The sequence below is a fragment of the Camponotus vicinus genome, unplaced genomic scaffold (genome assembly GCF_025532165.1).
Source record: "Camponotus vicinus isolate PSW18456_S1 unplaced genomic scaffold, iyCamVici1.0 SCAF_13, whole genome shotgun sequence".
In the NCBI taxonomy this organism is placed as follows: domain Eukaryota; kingdom Metazoa; phylum Arthropoda; class Insecta; order Hymenoptera; family Formicidae; genus Camponotus; species Camponotus vicinus.
In genome coordinates, this window is record NW_028141949.1 from 2767712 (window position 1) to 2793044 (window position 25333).

Consider the following 25333-nt stretch of genomic DNA (forward strand, 5'->3'; position numbering starts at 1 on the left):
GTCGTTTCTCTTTATACATAATTGTATAATGAAGAGATAATTTGTAATTTATCTAAATAAGAATGAATAAATTAAATTAATTATACGTTTTTTTTTTAATTTAAATTAATTGTAATAATTATATAATAATAATGATGATTAATAATGATAATATATGTAACATAATATGCAATAATTATAATTATAATAATTATCTCACCAATTATAAATATGTAAATTAATTATATTCTCATTTTTGAGATATAAAATGGCACGTAATATTCGCGCAACGCAAGCATTATTCGAGTTTCGCTTTTCCCAAATTATATTCGAATCCAAGTTTCGATGATTGTAGGACGTTCCTTTGTGATCAGTGTAATCGCCATAAAATATCGTCAGCTATTTCGATACGAGCGAAGTTGAATCCAAGTTTATCCTGTTCCTCTGGACGAGATAGTAGACTTTGAACACTCTCCGGATAATTGGGTTGAACATCAACGTTATATCATAGTTTCCCTCATCCATCTTGCGTCTTTGTCGGTCTACATGCATTTCCTCTCTACTGGCCGCGAGTTTCGCGTGCGAATGAGTGATTCTTGTACTTCCTTTTCCTTCTTTTTCTCTCTCTCTTACAAGCAATTGCTTTTTAGTAACATCTCTAAGCAGAGGTTACTTTATATCACCTTAAATATTTACTTCTTTCACTTACATAATTCGAAGTAGTCATTACACATGAGATGAATTGAGATGAATTATGCTAAACTTATGCTGCGAAGCGAATGAGAACGAAGAAAAGAGAGAGCAAAAGAATTTTGAAAATGAAATACATAGTTGGAGTCTCAAGTTCGATAAAGCAATTTCACAGATTTTCTCAAAAAGTCTATCTCTCTCTCTTTTTCATTGAAGATCTTCGCGTCGGAAAGTGAATAAACGACAATCTTTATTCGACTGTCATCGCGCGTAACGATCCATACAATTGATTTTCCCTTTGAAAACGGATTAGCCTGTAAGAATCCCCGGACGAGATGGTCTCGACGAGAGGTATCGATAATCTTTTTCGTAACGTTTCGCTCGCGCACGATTTCCCTCCGTCCCAGATCTCACCGAAGTAGCAACTCTCCTTCAATGCGTCGTCGCAAATTACTTGAACGTTTCTATTGTGCGCTTTTCCCTCGGTCTTCGATCCGGACGACAATCGTCACCAGTTTTCCCCAGAGCGAGGCGCAATCAGAATCTACATTTTACTTATTGCCCCTTCCGGCGAAATTTCGCCAAATTCACCTTTATCTCGAGATTTTCCATAATTGATTACGACGTTTATAAACTATAAATCACTTATCTAGAAAATGTAACAAGGTCTATTGAACCTCACTGTAAGCACTTATCTTGCCAATTACATTGTGATATTCATTATTGGAAAAAAACTTCAAAATCTAATTGAATGATTATTTAGGAGAACGTTCATATATTTTATTACAATGAAAAAATTATTTTAAATATCATACAGTGTGAAATAGATATTTCGCATAATTAAATCTAAAGTTAAAATTGCAAAGAAAGTAATATCTAATGTATTTCAAATAATTAGATCTTATTATCTATTTGTGACTATAATATAATAAATATATTTTAGCTAAGGAAAAAATCTTTTTTTATTGCAAATCGATTGTAATATCTAATGTATTTGAAATAATTAGATCTTATTATCTATTTGTGACTATAATATAATAAATATATTTTAGCTAAGGAAAAATCTTTTTTTATTGCAAATCGATTGACGCAAATCTGCAAAAGTAAGATCTGGGAGATTTTTCGAGACGGTCTGCGTATCTGTTCCGTCTGGATGAAGAGCTTCCAAATATTCAATCGCAATGACTTCGTCTCGTATCATTGCTGCGAGAATCCATAAGCTATCTCCGTCCCTTGTGCTCCGCGATATGGGATAGCGGTTCGTTGCCTCGTGACTTTGTTAAGCCGTCGAGAGATTCCATAACCCTCTAGCTCTTCTCTTAGCTCGATGAACATGAGTCGGGACGTGCAAGCTTCCTCCGAGGAAGCGTCTCCGAATAAATTCGAACCGGCGGCGAACGACTAATTCTCGGCGACGTAGATAATCGAGGATCGCGCAAGTACATCGTAAACAACGGGGTGGTGTCAGGAAGCCCGGAAATCCGACTGCTCGACCGTGATGTCGTGTAAAATAGCAAAGAGAGAGAGAGAGAGAGAGAGAGAGAGAGAGAGAGAGAGAGAGAGAGAGGGGGGTTCATTCGTGTGCGCGATGAATCTCGAAGTTGTCCCGGGCACTTATTCCGTCGGGTCAAATTATCGTTTGCCCGGAGATTGTCTAACTCCGTTACCGTCGTTTCGCAATCGCCCGCTCTCTCGCCCGGGAGTTCCTTACAACTGTCGCCAACTTTTGGGAACGGCCGTCATTTTGTGTCTCAAAGGAACTGCTGTTTTACTCGCGACTTGTAAAAATTTTTATACAGACAGATTTGTGCTAATAGTAATTTAACTTCTTGAAATTTTTGTGTTTCACCTTTTTATATTTATATATATAAGTATTTTTATTATATTTATTTATTACACATAAATTATTACATAAATTAATTATTACATAAATTATTACATAAATTATTACATTTATTTATTACATAACTTATTTATTATTACATAAAAATTAGTAGTGAATATTAAAAAAATTTTAACTTGTTATATATTTTCGCGTTTCCCTTATATTTGAAGAAATATTAGAGATCTTATGTATCTGTTTCACGTTTCATATCCAGGAAATTCTTTACTCTAGTTGTATATATTTTCACTTTATCTCGATCCACACGATGTACATTGCATCATGAAAAATTACTCCGGCGAAATAATATAATTTAATGATACTTTACAATTTCTACAGACGCATCGTTTCGCAGACGGATTACCAACGATCGAGATAGTTGATAATACACGGGTCGAGATATCGAAGCAGTGTGTAATAAATGTTGTACGCGCGCGCGCAAACTATTTCACTGTCAATTATCAGCTGATGGATCACGAGCCCTGTCTCGATTCGCCGAGACGAATCGCTCGAACCGATGTACTCCCTACCCTACTCCCTATCTTGAAAAGTCGACTACATTCTGGGTCGATCGTCGCTTTGATATGAAAAGGGAAGAGAAAGATGGAAAGAGAGAGGGGAGGAGTGGGTGGAAAATGTCAGTAAAGTGTCGCTGTCCAACGAAAAACGCGAGAAAGTAGTCGGTATTCTTCCATCTGGAGCGGACAGCTCGGTCATATATATAAAAGAAGGGCGAATGGGTATTGGTAAATGGTCCGTGGTGACGAGGGCTGCTGGGCTTCCATCGTGGAAGAGCGACAGGAGTATTGGGCGAGAAGAGGGGAGTCAAGAGGGGCTGGAAACGGTGAAATACCATTCATTCGCCGGAAGCCTTCCGTATAACTTTCGCGATCATCAACGGAAGAATGCTTATAGGTGGATTCTCTCATATATGTAGGGTGCGCCATTTTCGGTAGGCATATAAGGGTTCTTGGATCAATTTTCCAATCGATATTTTTTTCAATTTTATCTGTTATCGCAGAACCTAATTATCTCGCGTCATCCCACGAGATTATCATAAGCTGCAACGAAAGATTTAAATTTCTTCTGCATTTTGAAATTTAATTCTTGAGAGTCCACAGTCTTTTAATCGCTAGAAAATCTGAGAGGTAATTGTGCGATGTTGCTTGGAGTAAGTTGACGGCGAATTGGTCGAATAATTCGCAGATGAAAGGCGGTGCGATGAATGTAGGACACTCCGTATATAACGACTGCCTTTCGCCTCTGCAATTTCGTTCCATTAGCGCGTCAAGCTCTCTTCATGCTTTATTGGCGGAAACCACGGCTTTTTGTCACGCACAGCGCGGCTTCCGACGCTTCGACAAAGTTAATAATCGTAAGCTTTTCGACAAATCCCGAAATGCACTGTCAAGTTATTTCTGACTTTCGACATTTCTCCTAGAAATGATTAATTGAACGTATCATGGAGAAACTTTTGTGCGTTCCGATGAATGAAATTTCATCCTGACGTAAATTACAATCTTGAATGAAAGTATTTAAGAATTATCGAATAGAGTTCGATGACAGATTTTCAATTTATATTTTAGAAATTAATAAAAATACTTAAAATAAAATTTCAGCTGATTGCAAATTTGATTTTATTCTATGGTTTAAAATAAACCACCACTTTCTTTATTTTTGTGGAATATTATCAGAAAAGAAACAAGTCGAATAATCCTCGCGTCTTCCTCATTTGCCCTGTGTTTCCCCTGAAAAAATAAAAAAAACGCATAATGATCGCGTATTTCAAAGAAAATTGTATGTACGTCTTTCACGTGTGTGCGTATATACGTTATTGTTACATTGAAACAAGCTGTCATCGCGTGTCGTAAATATACTTACATGCCATGCCACAAAGACAGGCTACAAAGGAAGTTGGTGCAGAGAAGGAGAGAGAAGGATAGAAAACCGACGTCTTAGCTCGTTTTATGAATCTCCCTTCGAGCACCTTTAAAGGAACCATCACGCGGTTTTATTTTACTTTTTTCCTTTTTTTCCACAGAGCTCCTTTCGCGCGTTTTACCGAGGGTGGGAGTCTTATCAAAGGATATTTAAAAGTCGCAGCGACGATTCGAGGGAAAGTTTTTCCCTTAGAATCGCGGAACAAAGCCAGTCGCGCCGGTAAAGCGTGATCCTCTTAACGATATTTAACGGTTGCAGGGTCGGATTCGACGAATAAGAATAATCTCCCTGTCGCGTGATTGCTATGTTTGTGGTGAGCAGAAGGCAGACGAATCGATACGAGAATACGTACGTTTAAGTTTAATACTTTTAATTCAAAATTGTTCATAAATCTCGAAAATAAATCGTTAAGAAAAGATTTGTATAATATTAATATCTAAATATAATAAATTAGAATATAGAGCGAATAATGAAAAACAATAATTAACACAATATTTATGGTAATCATTTATATATTTTTTTTATTTATTATTTTTATTATTATTTATTATTATTTATTATTATTATTATTTTACATTTATTATTTTATATTTATTATTATTATTATTTTTTATATTTATTATTATTATTATTTTATAAGAACTACTATTTTATTCTCGTAACACTGGGCAAGCATATAGCGATAAGAGCGCGTCGTATCCTCTAGCGAAGCTAATTCTATCAAAGCTTAATCTCGTGAAATTCAAGATAGAGAAAGAGGGAGATTTCTTTGTATTATCCTGAGCATTCTCGATCGACGCAAGTGCGACGCGAATACAAAGAGGGATAAACACGGTCGTTTCTCGGTCTGTTTTAGCGTCACGAAGACGCTTTTTGCTTATCGAGATCGAGTAACGGCTGGAAATGCTCCTCGTTCGCGAATCCTTGGCCGAAGTGGTTGCGGAATTCGCAACAGCATGGGATGCAGCTGCATCCCATTCGAGCACACGTATGCGCGCCTGCCGCATAATCGAAATGCACTGTCCATGCTCCTCTTCCTCTTCCTCGGCTTGTCTCCTATTCCTCTCCTCTCTTTCTCTCTGTTCCTCTCTCTTTCTCCCTTCTCCCTCTCTCTCTCTTTCGCTCCTTCAAGGTAAACGAGCATCCTTAATAATGCACAAGACCGATTCTATTCTGGATCAAAGGCTCCCTCCCACGTTCGATCACCTAAGTTAAGCGGCTCAAGATGGATATGGAAATTCCGCGGGAGACCGATTTAATGGATCACTCTATATTATTCCGCGAATTCCTGGCGCGCATCCTTGTCTGAAGACATACGGTCTTATCTACTTGCCCTCGAGGACTTCAATTAAACGTAGAACGCTTAACATCGACCCCGAGAACGATGGTTATAGCGATTAAGTATGATTGCCAATGAAATTACTATGGCTTAGATACAACATTGGATAGCAGAAATATCTTTAAAAAATATATTACATTTTTCAAAACAAATAATATGTATAATATATAAAAATAAGACGTACAATGATGAAAATGTGAAAAATAAAAAGAACTTTTGACTTGTATTTTTTATAATCTACTATATATTTTATATATAATATATTGAAAATATAATATAATTGGACATAAAAAAATAATATATATTTTTATGGTATAAAATATATATATTTAACTTTTATGGGGTATGAGATTTATATATTACACTATACTAATTTCTTGGATTTGTAATATCTATTTCGCTTAAGCCCATCGTTAAATTAGCCAGATTTTTCATTAATTAGCATCTCAATTACATTGATACACTCTGCAAAAGAGAAACGCGATGGTCAAAGGGCGGATGATTAAATTAGCTTCCCGAATGCGGAATTGGAAATTCCATCGGGTCACTTGGGTTAATTGTACGAACGCGTTCGTCCAATTTCTAATTCAATATACGTCGACTATGTACTCGGACTTCTCGATGCGCTTACAACATTACATTTCGATGTAACTGGCGATACATGAGATACGTATGGAGATCATATTCCGACCTTCCAATTACTTCGATTGAATAATTGATAGTTAAAATTTTTTTTATCGTTTCAGAATCAAGGATACAACTTGAAGTCGTGTTTTTTATGTATATTTTTATATATATTTTATATATATTTTTTATATATATTATTACGCGCAATGTTATTTCTGGAAATTAAATGGAACGATGGAACGTTCGACGATGGACGATTTCTGCCTCAAAAATGTAAATTATATATGTAATCTTTCGGTGAAACAATCGATCGTCAGCGACGTGTGTTTTTTTAATTTCTAAATATGATAACAATATTTTTATTCGCACATTTAAAATAATGGAAAAATAATGAAAATTTATTTCAAAGAGATTCAATTATTTTTGTATTATTTGTGTATGTATTATAGAATATATTTTTATAACTTTTTTGTATTGAAAAACATTTTAAAAAATTGAACATTTCAGAAATACTAAATTAAACAAAATTAATATGACAGGTAGAAATTAATAAAGGTAGTTATCTTTTTTCTTATCGAATAAATTCTATGGTATATTAATAAAAGTTATATAAGTTATTATGATATATTAACAATTAAATAATTAAAACAAAATTATTAACAATAAGTTATTAATTATATTAAACTGTTAGGAAAGATTTTTTGACTAGAAAAGGTTTTTTGTTAATTTTGACAGAAAAATGAAAATTTTGATCACTTTAGATAAATAAAAATGCTGTCATTATATCCAGCGATTCCAATATATTTTAAAAGAATAAAAATTACTTTAGAAAAATAAAAATTCTACCGTTATATTCAATGACTCCAAAAATATAAGACTATATATATAATGCACTTTGTAGGTAAAAAAATCAATCTATTTTAATCATTCTCTGTAAATCGCAATTTTATATACCATTTTATGTATTTTAAGAGAGATAATATTGAAATTCATACATAATGTTATACGTGCATATGTAATATACACATATGTACATACATTACATACATATGTTACGTATAACGATATAATTCTATATTGTAAATATTATATTATTCCGATATCGAGTATTTTATCAGGAAATATTAGCAAATATCATTACATTTTATTATATGTTATACAATACTATAATATTACGTATTTCTTGTGAATATTAGGTGACTGTGGATCTAGGGAAGGATGCGGACTTTCAGTGTTCCGTCACTGGTCAGCCACATCCGGTAATCTCATGGGCGAAGGACGGTCTTCCTATACGCGAAGGATCTTCGGGTAGAAGCAAAATTACGGGTAACGATGGCTCGACGTTGCACATATCTTCTATCGTACGGGACGACAAAGGGATGTATCAGTGTTTCGCCAAAAACGATTACGAGATGGTGCAAGCCACGGCCGAATTGCGTTTGGGAGGTAAACTTATTCGATTTTTATATTTTCTTCACGTTTTTTTGTGCGAATATGGTCTCTTATTCTTGTAAAAATAGTCACTAACGTAAAAACCATTAATCCATTTGGATGATCGACAGTTTCAATCAATCACAAAATTTTAAAGAGTATGAATCGCGCTTAATAAATTAAATCAGCGTTAAAAAATTAAGAGCTAAAGTATATTAAATTTATGAAGAAAAATTCTTTTTAAATTAGAATAATTTTATTCGAATGCGATATTTCATTCTCATGAAACAAGTCGCTAATCTAAAAATCATTAATCCTTTTTCGACCATTTTTCAGTCATGAAACTTTGAAAAGTATAGATTCTGCTAGTAATGCATGGTAAATTCCAGTATTAAAAAATTAAAAGAAAAAGTGTAATAAATTTTAAAAAATATTGTATTTTCTTATTAAATTAAATTAATTTCTTAAATGTGTTTATGAAGCATACTAAAGTATAAATTAATTTTATTTATAATTATATATAATTGTGCGAGATATATACAATATTGTGTAAGACATACACGCGAGTGCAAATTACTACCTGCAAATTTTTCTTTTAATTTCTGCCTTCTGCCCGAAACATAAAAGCTGAGAGATGCTCGAGATACATTTACAGTAATATAATGGGTGTGTTTAAAGTACCATACGAAACTCGATGGTTAAGCACGAGCTCGGGCGAGCATCCGCGCAACTTTGGCAAAGTTTTATGAAAGTTTCCTCCAGAAAATAATAAGGCTAAATTAAGACTATTAACGGTACACCATTAACTGGCGGGAGACTCTATTGCCAAAGTTTTGTCTCTTCTTTCCTTCTTTTTGCGACTTTTCGCAGTTTTTATCGATCGTCTTAACGTATAAGTCCGCTAAATATACAGACTCATTGCCCGGAAACCCCCTTATTAAGCTACTAAACGACGACGTATTTTTAATTAAGGATGACCTTCTTCATCAGCACGGTACATCGAGCTTTTACCATTCAATTACGTACTAGCACGATGAGAAACATGAAATGGCGATAGCAATCAATTTGTATCAGAATACAGAGACAGCTAAAAGATAAATTTTTTGAAAATATTTTTCTAGCTGTAACAAGAATTGATATTTGCCAATATTTGCAAGAATACAGTTATGAAGTGAATGAATTTTTATGGGGATAAGAGAAAGATGAATAAAATAAATTCATTTATTTTGTGATTTTATTCCTGCTATTATTATACATACACACATGATGTTAATAATTTAAAAAAGAATATTAAAAAGAAGAATAAGTTAATATTTAAAAAGAAGAAAAATAAAAGTATCAAAAATATTGTATAATATTTTCTTTATTTCTTGCATTAATTGTAAAGTTAGTTTTTGCGAAGAAAGTATTATTTATCCTGAATCACGGATTAAATTCAAATTTGCCGTCCGAGAGTCAAAAGTTCCCGTATCTACGAGAGAAGTGTTTGGAGGCGGGAATTCTCGCGGACGTATATCAGACCCTTTCTCTTACCTCTCGTACCTTCTTGGACCGAGCTCTCGTTCAATAGATGCAATCGAATTCCTTCATCGCTGCAAGTCGATTGTTCCGAACTTGGCTGTTCTCGTAAGCGACATGCCCGTACATTCGCATACGGATCGACCGTGGAAAATAAGGGCGCAAGTTAGAGGAATAGCCCGACTGCTGAGAGGTTGACGGGGTGAAATGTGCGGGTTCCGAGATAAAAAAGGGGGATGAAAGGGGAAGAAAAAGCGGGGAAAATGCTTAACGAGGGCGATGCATAATGGAGAAAGGGGAAATCCACTAGCCGGCGTGCCGTGAAATAAATACGTGCCATTTGTCTTAGTCAAAGGAGAGGGGGAAGAGGGGGGTTTCGGTCGACCGGAGAGAGAATGGAAAGAGAGCATGAGAGAGAGAAAGGGGGCGAAGACCGCGCGAGAATCGCAGGCGAAGACGAACGTGGCAACGTGGACGAATATTCCGACGTCGTCGTCGTCGTCGTCGTCGTTCTTCCACACGTACTCTTCATCGTCTTTAAAACGGCGTTGGCAGAGACGATGGCGGTGTTTTCGTGCGACATAATCCATTACCTTAAACGACCGCTGTCGCTTTCTCGACCGTCTTAAGATGCCTGTGCACACGAGGCGAGCGAGGACGGATGCGAACCTTCGGACCTTCGCATTAGTTTTCGCCGTCTCCATGTCGTTTGGATTAAAAGGATTATAAATAGGGTGAGACTCGGTATAGAATATTAGTCGCGGTTATTCGAGAAATTTACGGCGAGCATAAAATTTAATAATTTATATAAATAGGCTTTGAAAAAGTTACGCTCAAAATATAAACCTTAGAAATTTTTAAGTCTTTATCGATTCGCTCGAAATTTTTCATTTATATGGGTTCCTTAAATTTTTGAATGAGAGAAAAATATCGAAGATTGATAAAAATTAAAATCTTTTTAATAGATTGTAAGTTTTTTTTATTTTAAGCAAATATCTCGAGTGATCATCAAATTTTGAGGAAATATTATTTATCGATATTCTGTTTTCGTGACGACTTGTTTAAACAATAAGTATGTTCGACAAAGTTAATCCATCAAAATTAAAGCTCTCGTTTGTAACTGCATTTGATGAATCGGAGCATCGCGTATGAAATTCGCAAACAAAATTCCTGGAATATTTTACTTTTTCGTGTAAATGGAACATATATAAAAATATTCCACTGATTGTTTTTATCGCAATTAAACGATATCCCAATGGAAAAAGCTGCTGGCAGCAGGTCGGAAAGTGGAACGATGAAACGGAGATCGCGCTTTAAATCGCCAGCAGGAGCAGCAGCAGTTAACACATACGCACACACATACACACATCCAGCATTTCCTTGTTCTGGCAAAAAATGAGCAAAAATAAATTGTTCCAAGTGCAAAATACATATAAACTCGCAATTATACATTTGTGAATCGTGACTTTCGCGACGATATTCTTACCTCTCGATGTTCGCGTAAACGTGCAGATATATCGCGATACATTTACTCGATTCGTCTGATGCGGAAATCGTCGCGCGCGCGAGAGATACTCTAGTGAGTAATTTTACGAGTTCGTTTTAATGCGATTTCCAGTGCCGCGTGCGTCCTCGTCCTCGTCGTCGTCGTCGTCGGTGTCATTGTCGTCGTCGCGATGTGAAATGCGAAATAATTGGACGGCCCGGATAAGCCTCTTACGTAACAAAAGAGGAGAATCAAAGAGGCGAGATTCCATAACGATCATAAATCACGCGACGAAGGAACGAGGGGAGTAAAAAAAATACATATATATATGTTACACGAAAAAGAGAGAGAGAGAGGAGGGGAGGGATTTGTCGCCGACGGTATTTTTGCACAAAGGATTCGCACGATGAAACGCGCGGGGAAAACTGCTGATCCGCGCGATGAAATAGGCACTTTTGAGAGCGAGCCAAATGAGAACGTAACTGAATCAGCATCGCCGCTAAAAGCAAAGTTCTTCCCACTCTGAGATTGTAACTCTCGACTGCCGATGTTGTAAGAAAGACGGAATAACGCGCGTTTATACTCATTTACGTAAATCAAATGCTGCGCTATTATCGTAGTTTTATTATTGTCCTTTGTGCATTACTAGATCGAAAGAGAGAAAGAGAGAGTTTGCTTGTTCTGTAATGAGATTTAGAAGATCCACAATTGAATCTCTTTGAGAAAAAATATTGTTTACTCAAGAACACACAATAAGAATTTTTATAAAGATTCGATCTCTATATTTCTTAAATATCTTTATATAAAAATATTTTGTGTTTTATAAATATAAAAGCATTATATATATATATATATATATAATGCTTTTATAACAATTTTACGCGATTTTAAAAGCATTTTATATATATATAATGCTTTCATAACAATTTTACGCGATTTTAAATTTACATTTTAAATATTTAAAATATTATATTTAAAATTATATATATATATATATATATATATATATATATATATATATATAATTTTAAATATAATATTTTAAATATTTAAAATGTAAATTTAAAATCGCGTAAAATTGTTACGAAGCAAAAGACGAGATGTTTCACAGTCTCAAAATTTATTACAACTTCGTGTTTCTATTTTTACAAGAAATTCTAGAACGAAAAGATAATTTTCGTCTTCTATAAAACGATAGATTGAAGATGACATCGTACTAAAGCGTTTTACTGTAATTTTGTATCGACTAATATATCGAATCGAGCATCTCTCCTGTCCTCTTTATCATCTTTCGCGTCCGCTTTATGCGCCTTAATCGAAAGCTACCGCCGCAACACTCGATTAAAGCTAAAATCGCGAGGATCAACCTGAAGAAGATCGGAAACATTATGCGAAGTGCTTTCAGTGCCTCTTAAAATAAGAACGAAATAATAATAACGGAGAATCTTATCGTTGCTCCGAGATATTGTTACTGTCATACGTTCATATTCGACAATCTAGGTTGATTAATTAAATTCACTTAACGATTTTCTGTCTCTTTCGACGGGATCACGGGCACAATGCGGACGGAGAGGACAGCTTTAAATCGCGGTTGCTACTAATCGACATTGATGTAATAGGGTCTCGGGCTAAGTTGCGCTCTGATGGTCGGGGGGTTAACTAATCCCGGATTAATTATTCGCTGTGTCATATTAGATTAGAGTAACAGAGTGTTATATACATACGGAATACTCTCATTATAGTTGATCCTCGAATCCATATTTATTTATGATAATGCGTAAAATAATCGATATTTAAATTCTAATTATTGGATAAATATGTCAAGTAAAACGATTATTCATAGAAATATAGATTGAAATAATGAGACTTAAAATTGGTTTTTTCTTTTCCTATAGCATTAACGTTTAGCAATTTATTTGACAAAAGTAAGAAATTTTAGACAAAAATCACACCTTTCTGAATTTATGAATTTTTTAATTAATTTTCACAAAAATCTAATTCAATCTATTTATCATCGTCTGTGCGTCGATAGCTTTTTTTTAGCAATATTTGCGATGCCCTTTACGCACCAGCAATATAACCCGATATTAAATACTGGAGCGTCAAATAATTTTCCGGTCCTGATTCTGGCAAACTTCCACTTTGTTAACGACGCATCGTCGAATCGGCAGCCCGGTCGGGATAAATAACGAGGAGTCGCGATGGATCGCGGGCAACGTTCAGTGTTTGCATGCATTAATGACACAAAGCTCGATGTGTAATAGCCTGGCGCGAAGCGATTGTGCGGACGCGGATGACGATGCGGGATCGCGTTGCCTAGTCGTTGCTGCAAATCTGTCAGGGATTATATACCGATCCACCGCGCGCACGAACGCGATACACACGACACGATCCGCCAAAACTAATGGAAACGTTTGCGTATCGATGGACGAGGAGCGTGTGATTCGATGACGGGCCGAGAAAATGAAAAGCGCCGGAAATGATGTCTCTTCTTCCGGAACAAGATCAATCTCAATATTTTCCAGACTCGTTTGGAGTCGATTAACTTTTGTTAAAAAATGCTCCGGTTCTCCTCTCTCTAATAGCTTTCGATTTTATATAAGCACGAGCAAAAATAAGCAGCTTTCCCCTAAAGCAGAGCGCGTCTCTTTATTTGATGTAACTAAAAGCCTCTGGAATCGCTAGTTACACGCGTATAAATTATGTACTTGACGTTTTATTAGCTGAAGCCACCGATACGTTCAAGAGTCGACACGCACATTTTGTACCCTGCTTGATGAAATTGAAAGAGGAAAGGCAGCTCACATCGGAAAATCGTACAATTTCACTTCCTTTCACAAGTTTACGTCTCTTTCGAAGTCAGTCACCCTCGGTACGTTACTTCGCGCGCAAGAATCAATTCTGCTCTTCGGAAATGCATCACTCGACGTGGCACTTGAGCAATTCCCAACCCGCGAATTTCCATCCATTCCTCCGGGGAGACCGGAAGCGGCCGCGTCGACGAAAGCGCAGTCGGTCGGTCCGCGCTGACGACGCTCGCTTGCAACACAATGATGTCGGTGTTCGCGCGCGCACTACGAGATAATGCGAGGACGCGAGAACCCCCGCGAAACCCGGGGCGTGGCACGCGTGCAATGGCGCATTCTGATTTACGCCGTAAAGCAAACAGCCGCGGCTCGAATCAACCAAACTACCCCGGCCACGTCGCCCCCATCCAGCCGCCCCCCGCCCCGCCGTTTCCCCCCCGTCCCTCGCTCTCCGCCACCCCTACCGGTTTATTGTCGGCTCTATAATTTGGGGTTAATTCACCGGGCGGCACTCGAGTTCAGGCGTCAAACCGCAGATCGATAGTTCCGCCTGCGCGCACCACGGGGCTTGTCATGTAAATGTTGCGTGCATAATACCCTCTGCCCTTCTCCCCCTCGTCCTCCTGCTCTCGCCTTGCGACCCAGGGCCATTTCCACGGCGATGCCCGCCGCAGGCGGCCAGGCGGACCCTTCGATGCGAATCCGCGTCGCGATGCACCTGATTTCAGGTACACGCTCGACGGCACGTACGTCAACATTCCGGTAGAGATTCAGCTCGAACAGGGGCTACGTTAATGAAATAGTCTGAAAATTGCTCGGAATCTCGGCTAATAAAGAGCGATCTTTAAAGTCGTGATTTCATCTGACGTTTGAGTCCGCAATGCGAGGAAGAGATCTTCGGCGAAATGAAATTTTCAGATGAAATTGATTATAATAGTGTCATTGTTGCGGAATTTAATTTTCAGAATTATTGTTATTATGCTTGCTTACATTTGCGCATTTTTTATGCTACCTCGTGCCCCAGTATTGCGGTTGTTTAGAAACACAAGCTTGTTTGTGCGCAAGTAGCAGTCTGAGAAATTCTTCCTCCCTCTGTTCCTCTCTCTCTCTCTCTCTTTGACGGCACAATTTGAGGAAAATCCCGACTATCGCACGGAGATTTCCTGTGAATATTCCCACTGTTGCGCGAGTTATATACAGGGTGGATTTAGATTGAACTACACCAAGCATGCCGCAATTTCGAAATTCCTGCAGTTGCACCAAATCGCGTGCCAATGCGATTCGCGTGTGGTAATGCTATTCAGTGTAAAGTAAATAAACATTTTTTACATAAAATTGCAATCTCTCTTTGATTATTGTTATAGATTTTTGACGGATATTTCTCAAAAATTTTATTAATACGTATAAAAATCCATACTATCAAATGTAATTATTAAATGCCAATAACTTTAAAAGGAGATATCCTCAAAGATTTTATTATTAATACATATAAATCGATACAACCAGATGTAATTATTAAATACTAATAATTTTAAAATAGAGTATTCATGAAAATATAATAAAATTATTAATATTATTTTAGAAAGTTTTAATTATTATATTTGCAAATTAATTTAGCAAATGTAACGTTCGAAATGTATCGCGTCAAATATACAAAATGTTGAAAAGAATGATTCAAAATTTACAGAATAAATAATTTACTAAGAACAAAATTAATTTAAAAAATTTAGTAAACAAATTAGATAGAAAAATTAATTTTAATAAAAAAAGCATTTTTCGGGTCTAAAGCAAATTATTTATTTGCTTTTATTTTATATCACATATGATGTGAAGAAACAAAGAGAGAACATTAACTTATATATTCTTACTTCGATGCTTATAAAAGATGTCCTCCTTTTATTTATACACACGTTTTATATCAGCGAATACAAAATATACCTGTTAAAATAAAGAGAAATTCTGATGGAATTTTTGAAAGAGTTTGCAATTCCGTGATACGGATATATAGATGTATAATAAAGCATGTGTGCAAATGGAAAGGAGATACGTAAAACATTTTTTATAGTTTGCTTAGTAAACATGAGAATAAGAAAAGAAATAAAAAAATTTATTTTCACATTACATGCGATAAACAAAGGCAACTAGATCACTAGCTTTATATCAAAATAAAAAATCGCTCAATTGTGACAGAATTGATTTTTCTATCTATGTTTCGACTTAATGATTACTATGTTTTCTACAAGCCTTTATTTTCCAACACCTTGTATAATTAAAATAATACATATTACGATAATAATCACGAATCTAAGTAACTCAATTAAAGCAAAATTAAATTTTGAATTTAATCATGATTTTTAATTTTTGAAAATTATAATTATAATTATAAAGTTGAATAATTATATAAGTTGAAGTTATTAAATTGAAAATTATAATTATAAAGATATATTTCCTGAAACACTTTTACGTAAAATACTTTTTGTTTTACGATTTTATTTATATTTCTTCCCTTTAAAATAATAATAAAAATGCAAAATAATTTTAATTCATAAATAAGCTTCTCTTTAATAACTCTGAATTTCTATCATCGTCTAGATGCAGCACCTCAACTTCTATACAAGTTCATCGAGCAGACGATGCAACCGGGTCCCTCGGTGTCGCTCAAGTGTATCGCGATGGGCAACCCTACGCCGCATTTCTCCTGGACACTGGATGGGTTTCCTCTTCCACAAAACGATAGGTAGGACGACTAGTTTGCCTCGCAGGAGCCTTCGTCTCTTCGAGCGATGGATAAAGCGGGTGTGGTGCAGAATCCCCGATTTATTCTATAACCGTTTTTCCCTCTCTTTCTCTCATTCTTTCGCCAAACGGAACGATTATGGCACCAAAAATCGACGAGTGATGTACGCGGAGATTATTCGCGGTTATTAACCTTAGGGTATTACACGGGAGATCGTCGTGGGAACTCGGTTTGGAAGCGGGATTTCCATCCAACGGATCTCGTGGGAGTGCCTCGATAGAACCCCGCGGGCTTCGATTCTCTGAACCAATTGAGAGGAAAATTACCAATCACGCTGTTCAGTCTGGACGTTTTTAAAAGCCGACCAAATTCCGAAGAGCGATGGATTTAACGGGCGTTCGCATAAAGTCGAGCAGACGGTCGATAATCCCGCGGGCCCGATGATTATCGCCGCAAGCGAGTCGCGAGAAGAATGATTTTGTTGAAAAAGGGGATGTTTCTGAGATGAAAGTCTCCTTGCTAGAAATGAGACTGACTAACGTGAGAGATAGAATCTTAAATTAAACCATGTGTGACGCGTGTAAAAATTTGAAATATTAATTTAAGTTATATTCATTAAGTTTGATTATTAATTAAGTTTGATATATCCATAATACTTTTATTAGAAATATTAATTAAGTTTGATTTATCCATAATACTTTATTTATCGATAGATAGATATATGTATAATAGATAGATGTACAAAATTACTTTTGTTCTGAAAAAGATGCCAACATGTATTTTTTCGAATATATGACATCTCTATTTCGAGACGAATGATTTTGCGAAAATTTATCGCTCCAAGTTACTCGCACATACCTAACGTTGATGAACGATAAAAGATTCTCTCGACGAACCGTCGGCAATATTGATTTACGCTTCCCGTTGGTTCAGCAAAAAATTTTCGATAATTCTCCCGGTCGACGGAAGATCGCCGTGCATAGCCGGCAGATACGGTAGGTAGATTAGTAAAACAGCGGTGATTTGCTTGCAGATTCATGATAGGCCAGTACGTGACGGTACACGGCGACGTGATATCCCATGTGAACATAAGCGCGGTGCGGGTGGAGGACGGTGGTGAGTACAGGTGCTCGGCGGTGAACCGCGTCGCGAAGGTGCATCACGCGGCCCGGCTCAATATTTACGGACTGCCTCATGTGCGACCCATGGGCAACTACGCTGCCGTGGCCGGCGAAACGACTGTCATCAAGTGTCCCGTCGCGGGTTTCCCGATCGCCAGTATCACCTGGGAGAAAGGTTCGTATCAATCAGTGCTTTTCCAAACAGTCAATATTTTTTTTTAATTTTTTCTTTTATTTTTTTTAATAAGTGCATGCTAAATCGAATGAATGAGTGGGGGTGTCATTGTAATCTTTATCTTGTTATTAAATATAATGAAATTATATCGTACACGAAGAGAATAATGTAAAATGTTGGCGAATATAATTTCAATTCGTTTAACCTGTTCAAGTGGTAGGAAGAATGAAAGAGATGATAATATTGCCAAGGTATATTTTCATACATTTTTAATAAAAGAAGAAGAAGTGAGCCGCGGATTGAAAACCCTTGGTATAGATCGAAGAAGATGAGATTTTTCGCAATACGATTCTTTCATTGACAAGGTCTTTGCTTTACTATTTTATTACGTACCTTTAGCTCCCGATACTTCGGAATCTTGGGGTTTCTGCAAACTTTCGCGTCTATCACGAAATTGAATTATTCAGTTATTCTTTCGATATTAAAAATCGTCTTTCAACGTCAAGTGGAAAATCTTTTATTCCAATAACGTAGTAGAGAGAAAGAGACGTACACTTGTATATTTCATGTGTCATATTTATATTATATTTCCTGTAAAGTATTGTGATGCGATTCGACAAAAGTCACAGTGTCATATCTAGAGATGTAAAAAGTCCGTTTCTCGTTTCTAACAAAAAACAAATGTAGGAAAAACAAATTTGATTTTCCTCATTATTTTAATTTTAATTTTAAAATTATTTTTCTTTGTAATTTCTTGTTATAATTAAAACACTCTCAAGTTCTTATATTTCAAATTTACCTATTTTCAAAAGTAATTTTAATGAATTAATGACACTTTTATCGCAAATCACATCAAACATGACATGATTTTCAGTTAAATGTATACGTAAAATTTTTATTATGCATCTAATTAAAAATTATCCGAATTATGTCGTGTTCGATATTTTAATCACAAAAATATCATTAATCCATTAAAATTATTTAACAAAAGATTAATTATAACTATAGAATTTTAGTTTTTTTATTATATTAAAATAATAACTGAAGTATATTTTTGAAAATTACAAACTGCATTTTTGTATTTTTAATAAAAAATTCGTTTAATTTTTATTTATGTTTGGAGCGTATATCTAATTAAAAATAGTAATTACATAACTATATTGTGATGTAATTTATATTGAAAATAATAGTATTTCAAATCTATCATTTAAAAAATCAGAAATGAAAAATTAACTTGTAATAATACAAAATATAAAAGTATTGAAAATATAAAAACATTGAATATTTGAAAAAAACAACAGATTTTTGAAAAAAAAAAACGAGGTTGGCTTTTTACGAAAAAATCGTATTTTGTAAAGAAATAAAGCATTTGGTTTCTTTTTCTATTTACATTTTCTAGCCATATTTTACAATCAGCTTAAACGATCGCAAAATCTTAAAATACATATACAGCACTATTTTCTAAAATAACCGGTGATTGATTTGTCGATTATTGATTTGCTTCTCGCATTTAGAGGATGCACAGATATTTTAGGCAGACTTGATCGAGTGAGCCGCGAACGAAACCGCTTCTTCGCTCTTTTCGCTTTAATAAAGTCTTCCGATCTTTACACGGCGCGTCTTTTATTTGCTCTGACTGGATGATGGAATTAAACGCTCGCGGAGATTAAAATACTCGAGATGCTGCAAAGGATGCGTAAAGAAGTTAACGGCAGCGTCTTCGACTCCGGCGGGAAGGTCGCACTTCGTCGGGAAAATTTCCTCCGTCTGCCTTCGGGAGATCTTTAAGAAGGAGCCCTTTCCGCGTCCCTCGGCGTGTAATCCCGAGAAAAGGGTGGAAAACCTTTTTATTTCGATCGAGGTCGCGAGTCGTCCCGAAGCGACGAACTTCGGGCGCTCCTTCTCGTCGTGATGAACTCGACTTCGAGAAAGTTTCAAACGATCGTTGCGCCAACTTTTCACCCCAACTTTCCTCGACGTCGCGACGACGACCGCAAGCGACCATCCACGGCCATTTGGTCCATTAAGCGTTATAAGCGCGGTGCTTTTTAAGGATCTGCGGAAGATATCTGGAAGGGTTTATCCATGTTTTAAAGATTCTCTCTACTTCTGTTTTTATAATTAACGCTTTATTTTATGCTCACGTGTGTGTAATGCGAGCATTTAATTTTTTATCGTATATTATTTTTATCTTGCAAATGTCCCGTGTGTGTGGACATTTTACATGTGTTAGACGATAAATGTCCTGTGGAATAAACCTTGTATTCTACAAAAACACATTTGATATTTCCATAAGAAGTATGATTTTATATTTCATATATTTGTTCGTACAGCTTATTGTACTTTCTATATTATATTTAAATATGATTACACACATATGTTGCAAAACATTGCATAATATTATTCGTATGTTTAGCTACTTTCTCTCCTGAAATATATATCGCATTTACTAAAGCGACTTGAGTTCGATAACAATTTCAAAGTCGGTCGCCCCTTTGCTATGAAAGCATATTGAACACTCGACTGCATCGCCGTAACGTCGCCAACGCGGTGCGAACTCAGTGGAAAACCGCATTTCCACAATGCTACGGTCGCGCGGATTGCGTGACGAGCAAGTGCATAATTTAAACTCAAATATTACACCTTCGTGAACCGCGATTTTCCACTTTCGATTAAAGCTCGCACTCGTGTCGATGAAGAAAAATATTTCGTGATTATACTTGATGATAAAAAAATAGAAATTTGGCCAATTAGAATGTACAAAATAATAATTCGATGTATTATTAATTTATATTATTTTTTATTTTATTATTTATTTTATTTTATTATTTTCTACTTTATCTTATATTTAGATATTTATTATTATTTTCTATTTTATTTTATATTTAGATATTTATTATTATTTTATATTTTATTTTATATTTAGATATTTATTTATTTAAAAAATTGCAATATTAATTTACAAATTATTATACGATTTCAACTTTCTTATAAATGTGCGCCCTTTCCCTTTTTTTATTCTAATGGAATTGTTATATATAAAATGCTTTCTTTTCGCAGATGGTCAAATACTGCCGACCAGTCGTCGTCAGGATGTGTCAGCGAATGGCACGCTGGTGCTGCATCGGGTTGACAGCAGTACCGATCGCGGTGCGTACACGTGCACCGCGAAGAACAAGCAAGGTGGCTCCGATTCGCAAACCATTCACATCGAAGTCAAAGGTAAAGTCTCTCGTTCACTCTCGCATGTTATCCTTTATTTCATTTTTTTCTCCGTTTTTTTTTTAATACGGATATCTTGTCCGTTTAAATTGGAACAACAGTGTCCCGCAAGCGAGGTCCTTGTTCAACAATAACGGTGATCCGCTTTATCGGGGTTTCTCGCGGTTCCCTCGAGGTCACCCGCAAAGTCGACCGTCTAGTAATCGCGACGAAGTGTTTTCATGATAAAGTCGATTTATCGGAAGGAGTCGCGCAGTGCGCCGTGTCGTTTGCGGATTTGCCGTGCTCCGTTAAACGCGAAAATCGCGAAACTTCGAATCTTTTGTTAACTGCTTACCGATCAAATCGAATTTTAAACGATTCTAAAGAAGGAAAAGAATAATAATAATTTAAAGAATTTTAAAAAGGAATAAAATAATAATGAAAGCGTAATATAATATATATACAGAGTTGGGAAGTAACGCGTTACTTGTAACGTCGTTACCGTTACTTTTTTTCGGTAACGATCGTTACTTTTTTCTGTCTGTAACGGTAACGGTAACATTGTTACATTTTTACAGTAACGGTAACCGTTACTTTTATCGTTACTTACCGTTACTTTTATCGTTACTTACCGTTACTTTTATCGTTACTTTAATTCTGTAATCCTGGATAGTATCCCCTTAGTAATTGAAAAATCTATTCCTATTACAAAACAGTTTACAAATATTTTGGAAAATTATATACATGCATGATGTTTTTCTCTGTATTCATAAATCTAAAATTTCTAAATTACAATAAATGAAAAATTGAATATGAAGAATATCAATGATAGAATAATTTATAATTGTCGAATATATAAAAGTAATAATTATATTTTAAAATCAATTATAATAAATACTATAAAATAATAATTATATTTTAAAATAAATTAATTTAATTTTTGTATTATAAAAAGTAACGAAAAAGTAACGAATCGTTAATTTCTTAGTAACGGTAATGGTAACGAGTTACTTTTCAAAATTAGTAACGAGTAACGGTAACGAGTTACTTTTCACTAAAAGTAACGGTAACGGTAACGCGTTACTTTTTTGAAGTAACGTTCCCAACTCTGTATATATAATATTATAAAACAATAGTAGAGTATCACACACTAAATGTGCTTTTAATAACGCATTTTATGATTAATTCATGATAGAAACTTTTTTTCAGCGAAAATGTCGCAACATCATAATTTCCAAGTTATAAACGATTGAAAAAGAAAAGGATTTTTCGCAAATCAAACTTTATAGAGTTAAAAGATTAAAAACAACATTCTTGAGTTAATTTTAGACGAAGTTTACTTTAATAGAATTTTAATTTAAAACTTAATTAAGGATATATGATAACAAAAATTGAAAACTTGCAAAAAATGATAATTTCCTCGATATTTTCGAGGAAAAATTCTTCAAATTAACCAGAGAATCTCTTACCAAAAGAATATCCTCTTTCGTTGGTTTTAGAATATCCTCTCTATTATATATAAAATACACACTATTACATATAAAAATTATATGTCATTCAAGACACGAGTTATAACGCGAGCTTGAATACAGCAAGTGGTCGATAAAAAAAAATTCGAGCGTATATATCAAGGAAATGTCCGATTCGTCTTTCTTGGTGGAAGAATTTTAAATTGATAGCCGTGCGCGTAGGATTGCGCGAACGTTTTATCGAATCGTGAATTTTTATCTCGCGTATTGAAGCATGACAATTTTCCTCTCGATATGCGTCACACCGCGGAGAGAATGGTCGTAGAAAAATTTGTGGCGCTTCTCCCGCATATTATATATAGTACGCATACAGTGTATAATATAGAAAAAGGATAAAGAGAGAGAGGAGAAGAACTACGAGTACACATTTTATTTCTCGAGATCGAACGACGGAGACTCCTCTATCTCGTATATACGACGGTACGTATGTATGTGGGTGCGACGAACTTTCTATGATTTAAAAAGAAATCCCAGCCGTTTCATTTCTGCCGCAAAAGGCTGCCCTACGCTTGGTCGTAAGACTTCTTTCTCGCGTAACGGGATATTTCGTAAGATAAATTATTTCGCAAAAACTTCCATACTTTATTCTCAATGTACAGGTGTGGATTTACTGCCATTCTGGTACATTAATAATGAATATATACAAGGAGCATTTTAAAAAATTCCTACACATATATATTAATTTTTCAACTGATCATTAAATGATGATTAAATGTGTAGTTTATTATTGTTTTAGTAAAATTAGGGACACTGTTGTACCATTAAATAACACAAAATAATCCTTAAATATTTTTTAATGATAGTTTTTAGCACAGTTTTTAAGGGAATAGATACAACTTTAATAATATTATATCTTGAACACTGCTCTTGGATTAACGACAATTTCAGATGATCATGATTTTTGTGCCGCTATCACGACGAGCAAAGCATGCAGGTAGGACATATAAAATGTGTTCGCGACGGTTACCGAGAAAATTAGATCCCGCAATCTTGAAACTCTTCATGTACTCCCAACCCAAATTTTTTGAGTCGAGAGGATATTGGATCGTAAAAATCAAGTATATATGGAGAGAGAAAGAGAGAGAGAGAGAGAGAGAGAGAGAGAAGAAGAAAATTGTATATCGAATATTCTGTTAAACTGCTATAGAGTTTTTTAGTTTAAAAACATATCAAATGCATAAGTTTTGCATTATTTTCCGCAAGATTTTTTGAGGCAAAATAACTTTAAAACACTAAAAATAAAATTAAAAATAAAGTTAAAGAAAAAGGACCGGAAAAACCAACGCTATTCTTGGAGATAATCTAGCATTCCCTTTAACAATTAATATATATATGAATAAAATAATTATCTCCGTTTATTCAATTTGACATGTTTAAAAAGTGCTCTCCACAACCCTGTTTTCTCTCGACTCGATTCCTTCCGGCAACGAGGCGATGAGGACGACGACGACGATGCACGCCGTCGCGACGTGAAATAAACTCGTGCTTCTTGTAATTTGCAGTACCACCTAAAATCGATCCGTTTAGCTTTCCCGGCAATATCCAGGCGGGCGCGCGGGTGCACGTGACCTGCGCGGTCAGCGAGGGTGACTCGCCTCTGAAGATCACCTGGCTGAAGGACGGCAAGCCGTTGAAGCCGCGGGAAGCCAACACGCATCAGATCGGCGAGTTCGATCTCGCGTTGAGGATACAGAGCGCGTCGACCGCGCATAACGGCAACTATACTTGCGTGGCGAGCAACGACGCCGCCAAGACATCTCGCACAGCATCCCTCCTGGTCCATGGTACGCAGCGGTCGCAGCCTATCCGGCAGATGCCGGAAACCCTCCCCTCTCGATGCCTCGTTTCTCTCTCTAGCTCTCTCTCTCTCTCTCCCCCCTTCCGCTCTCAAAGAGAAAAAAAGCTCCGAGAATCATTTCAGATTGAATTTCTTTTTTTTATTCATCTCGCCCGAAAAACGAAGATTTTTTTCCCCTCGTTATACATGTGTGGTTTTCATTTCTGGAATAATATCTCGCTATATTTCGGAGGGATTGGGTATTTTTTAAAATCTTGTCACTCTCCGCAGAATCTCGAATCCTGAGGTTCTCGCGTCGAGAGAATTTTTCGAACCAATCTCCATATTCGAGTAGCACGGCCATTTTTATTTCCTTGACTCGCGCGATTTTGTGATTCCGCTAAAAGCTCTCTTGCAATCGTACTTGGCGGTTACGCGCGTTTCCATCGCGCCGCGACGAGTACCGGCGAGAACGGAAGAGAAATGAAGGGCCAAAAAAAGTACGATGGTCGCTATTAATCGACGCGCGCGACTCTCGAGCCGCCCACTTCAGCACGAATCTCGTGGTCAAAGCAAAAGATCAATCCACGATGGAATAATAACCGTCGATATAGAAGGGATAAAAAGTTTGATATTCTCTCGCAAACTTCCGACATTGAAATGATCTGATCTTTTTTTCGCCGTCCGCGTAAAAACCAGATTCGATCGAGCGTGATTTAAAAGCGCGATGAAAAGGGAAGAGACTGAAAAAAATCTCGGCGAAAATTACGCGGTCGAGATCTTTTTCGCGATTATATATCAAACCTCGTTCCGGCTTTTATTATAAAAGGAGCGCTCCAAATAGAGGCGAGATATTTATCACTCAAAGAGTAAAAAGTACAGAAGGACGACTTGCACACGTCCGTAACCGTGGATGCGCGATACGTATTATGCGATCCCCGTGCAAGGACATCCACCCCTTCGGGAGTTTACATCTCCTTCCCATCGAGGCTGGGGTGTGTATTAAAAGCGCCTGTTCTTTCGACGAGCAAATCGCTGCGAGCGAAACGGAGCTCTCGTCGACGATGAGCGAACGAGTCGCCCAAGGGCG

General features: G+C 36.1%; 1 protein-coding gene across 6 annotated transcripts in view; it reads left to right on the forward strand.

Annotated features, from left to right (window-relative positions):
• LOC145964605 (cell adhesion molecule Dscam2) overlaps positions 1-25333 on the forward strand; it is a 216202-nt gene that overhangs the window by 167586 nt on the left and 23283 nt on the right. For 5 of the 6 annotated variants that reach the window (XM_083087568.1, XM_083087567.1, XM_083087565.1 and 2 more), the window contains exons 7-10: positions 7655-7904; positions 16293-16437; positions 17471-17733; positions 20794-20955. In XM_083087568.1, the coding sequence (XP_082943694.1) occupies positions 7655-7904; positions 16293-16437; positions 17471-17733; positions 20794-20955 (820 nt within the window). Of the gene's footprint in view, positions 1-7654; positions 7905-16292; positions 16438-17470; positions 17734-20793; positions 20956-23968; positions 24251-25333 lie in introns of all 6 variants that reach the window. The other variant, XM_083087569.1, reaches the window with a different exon arrangement.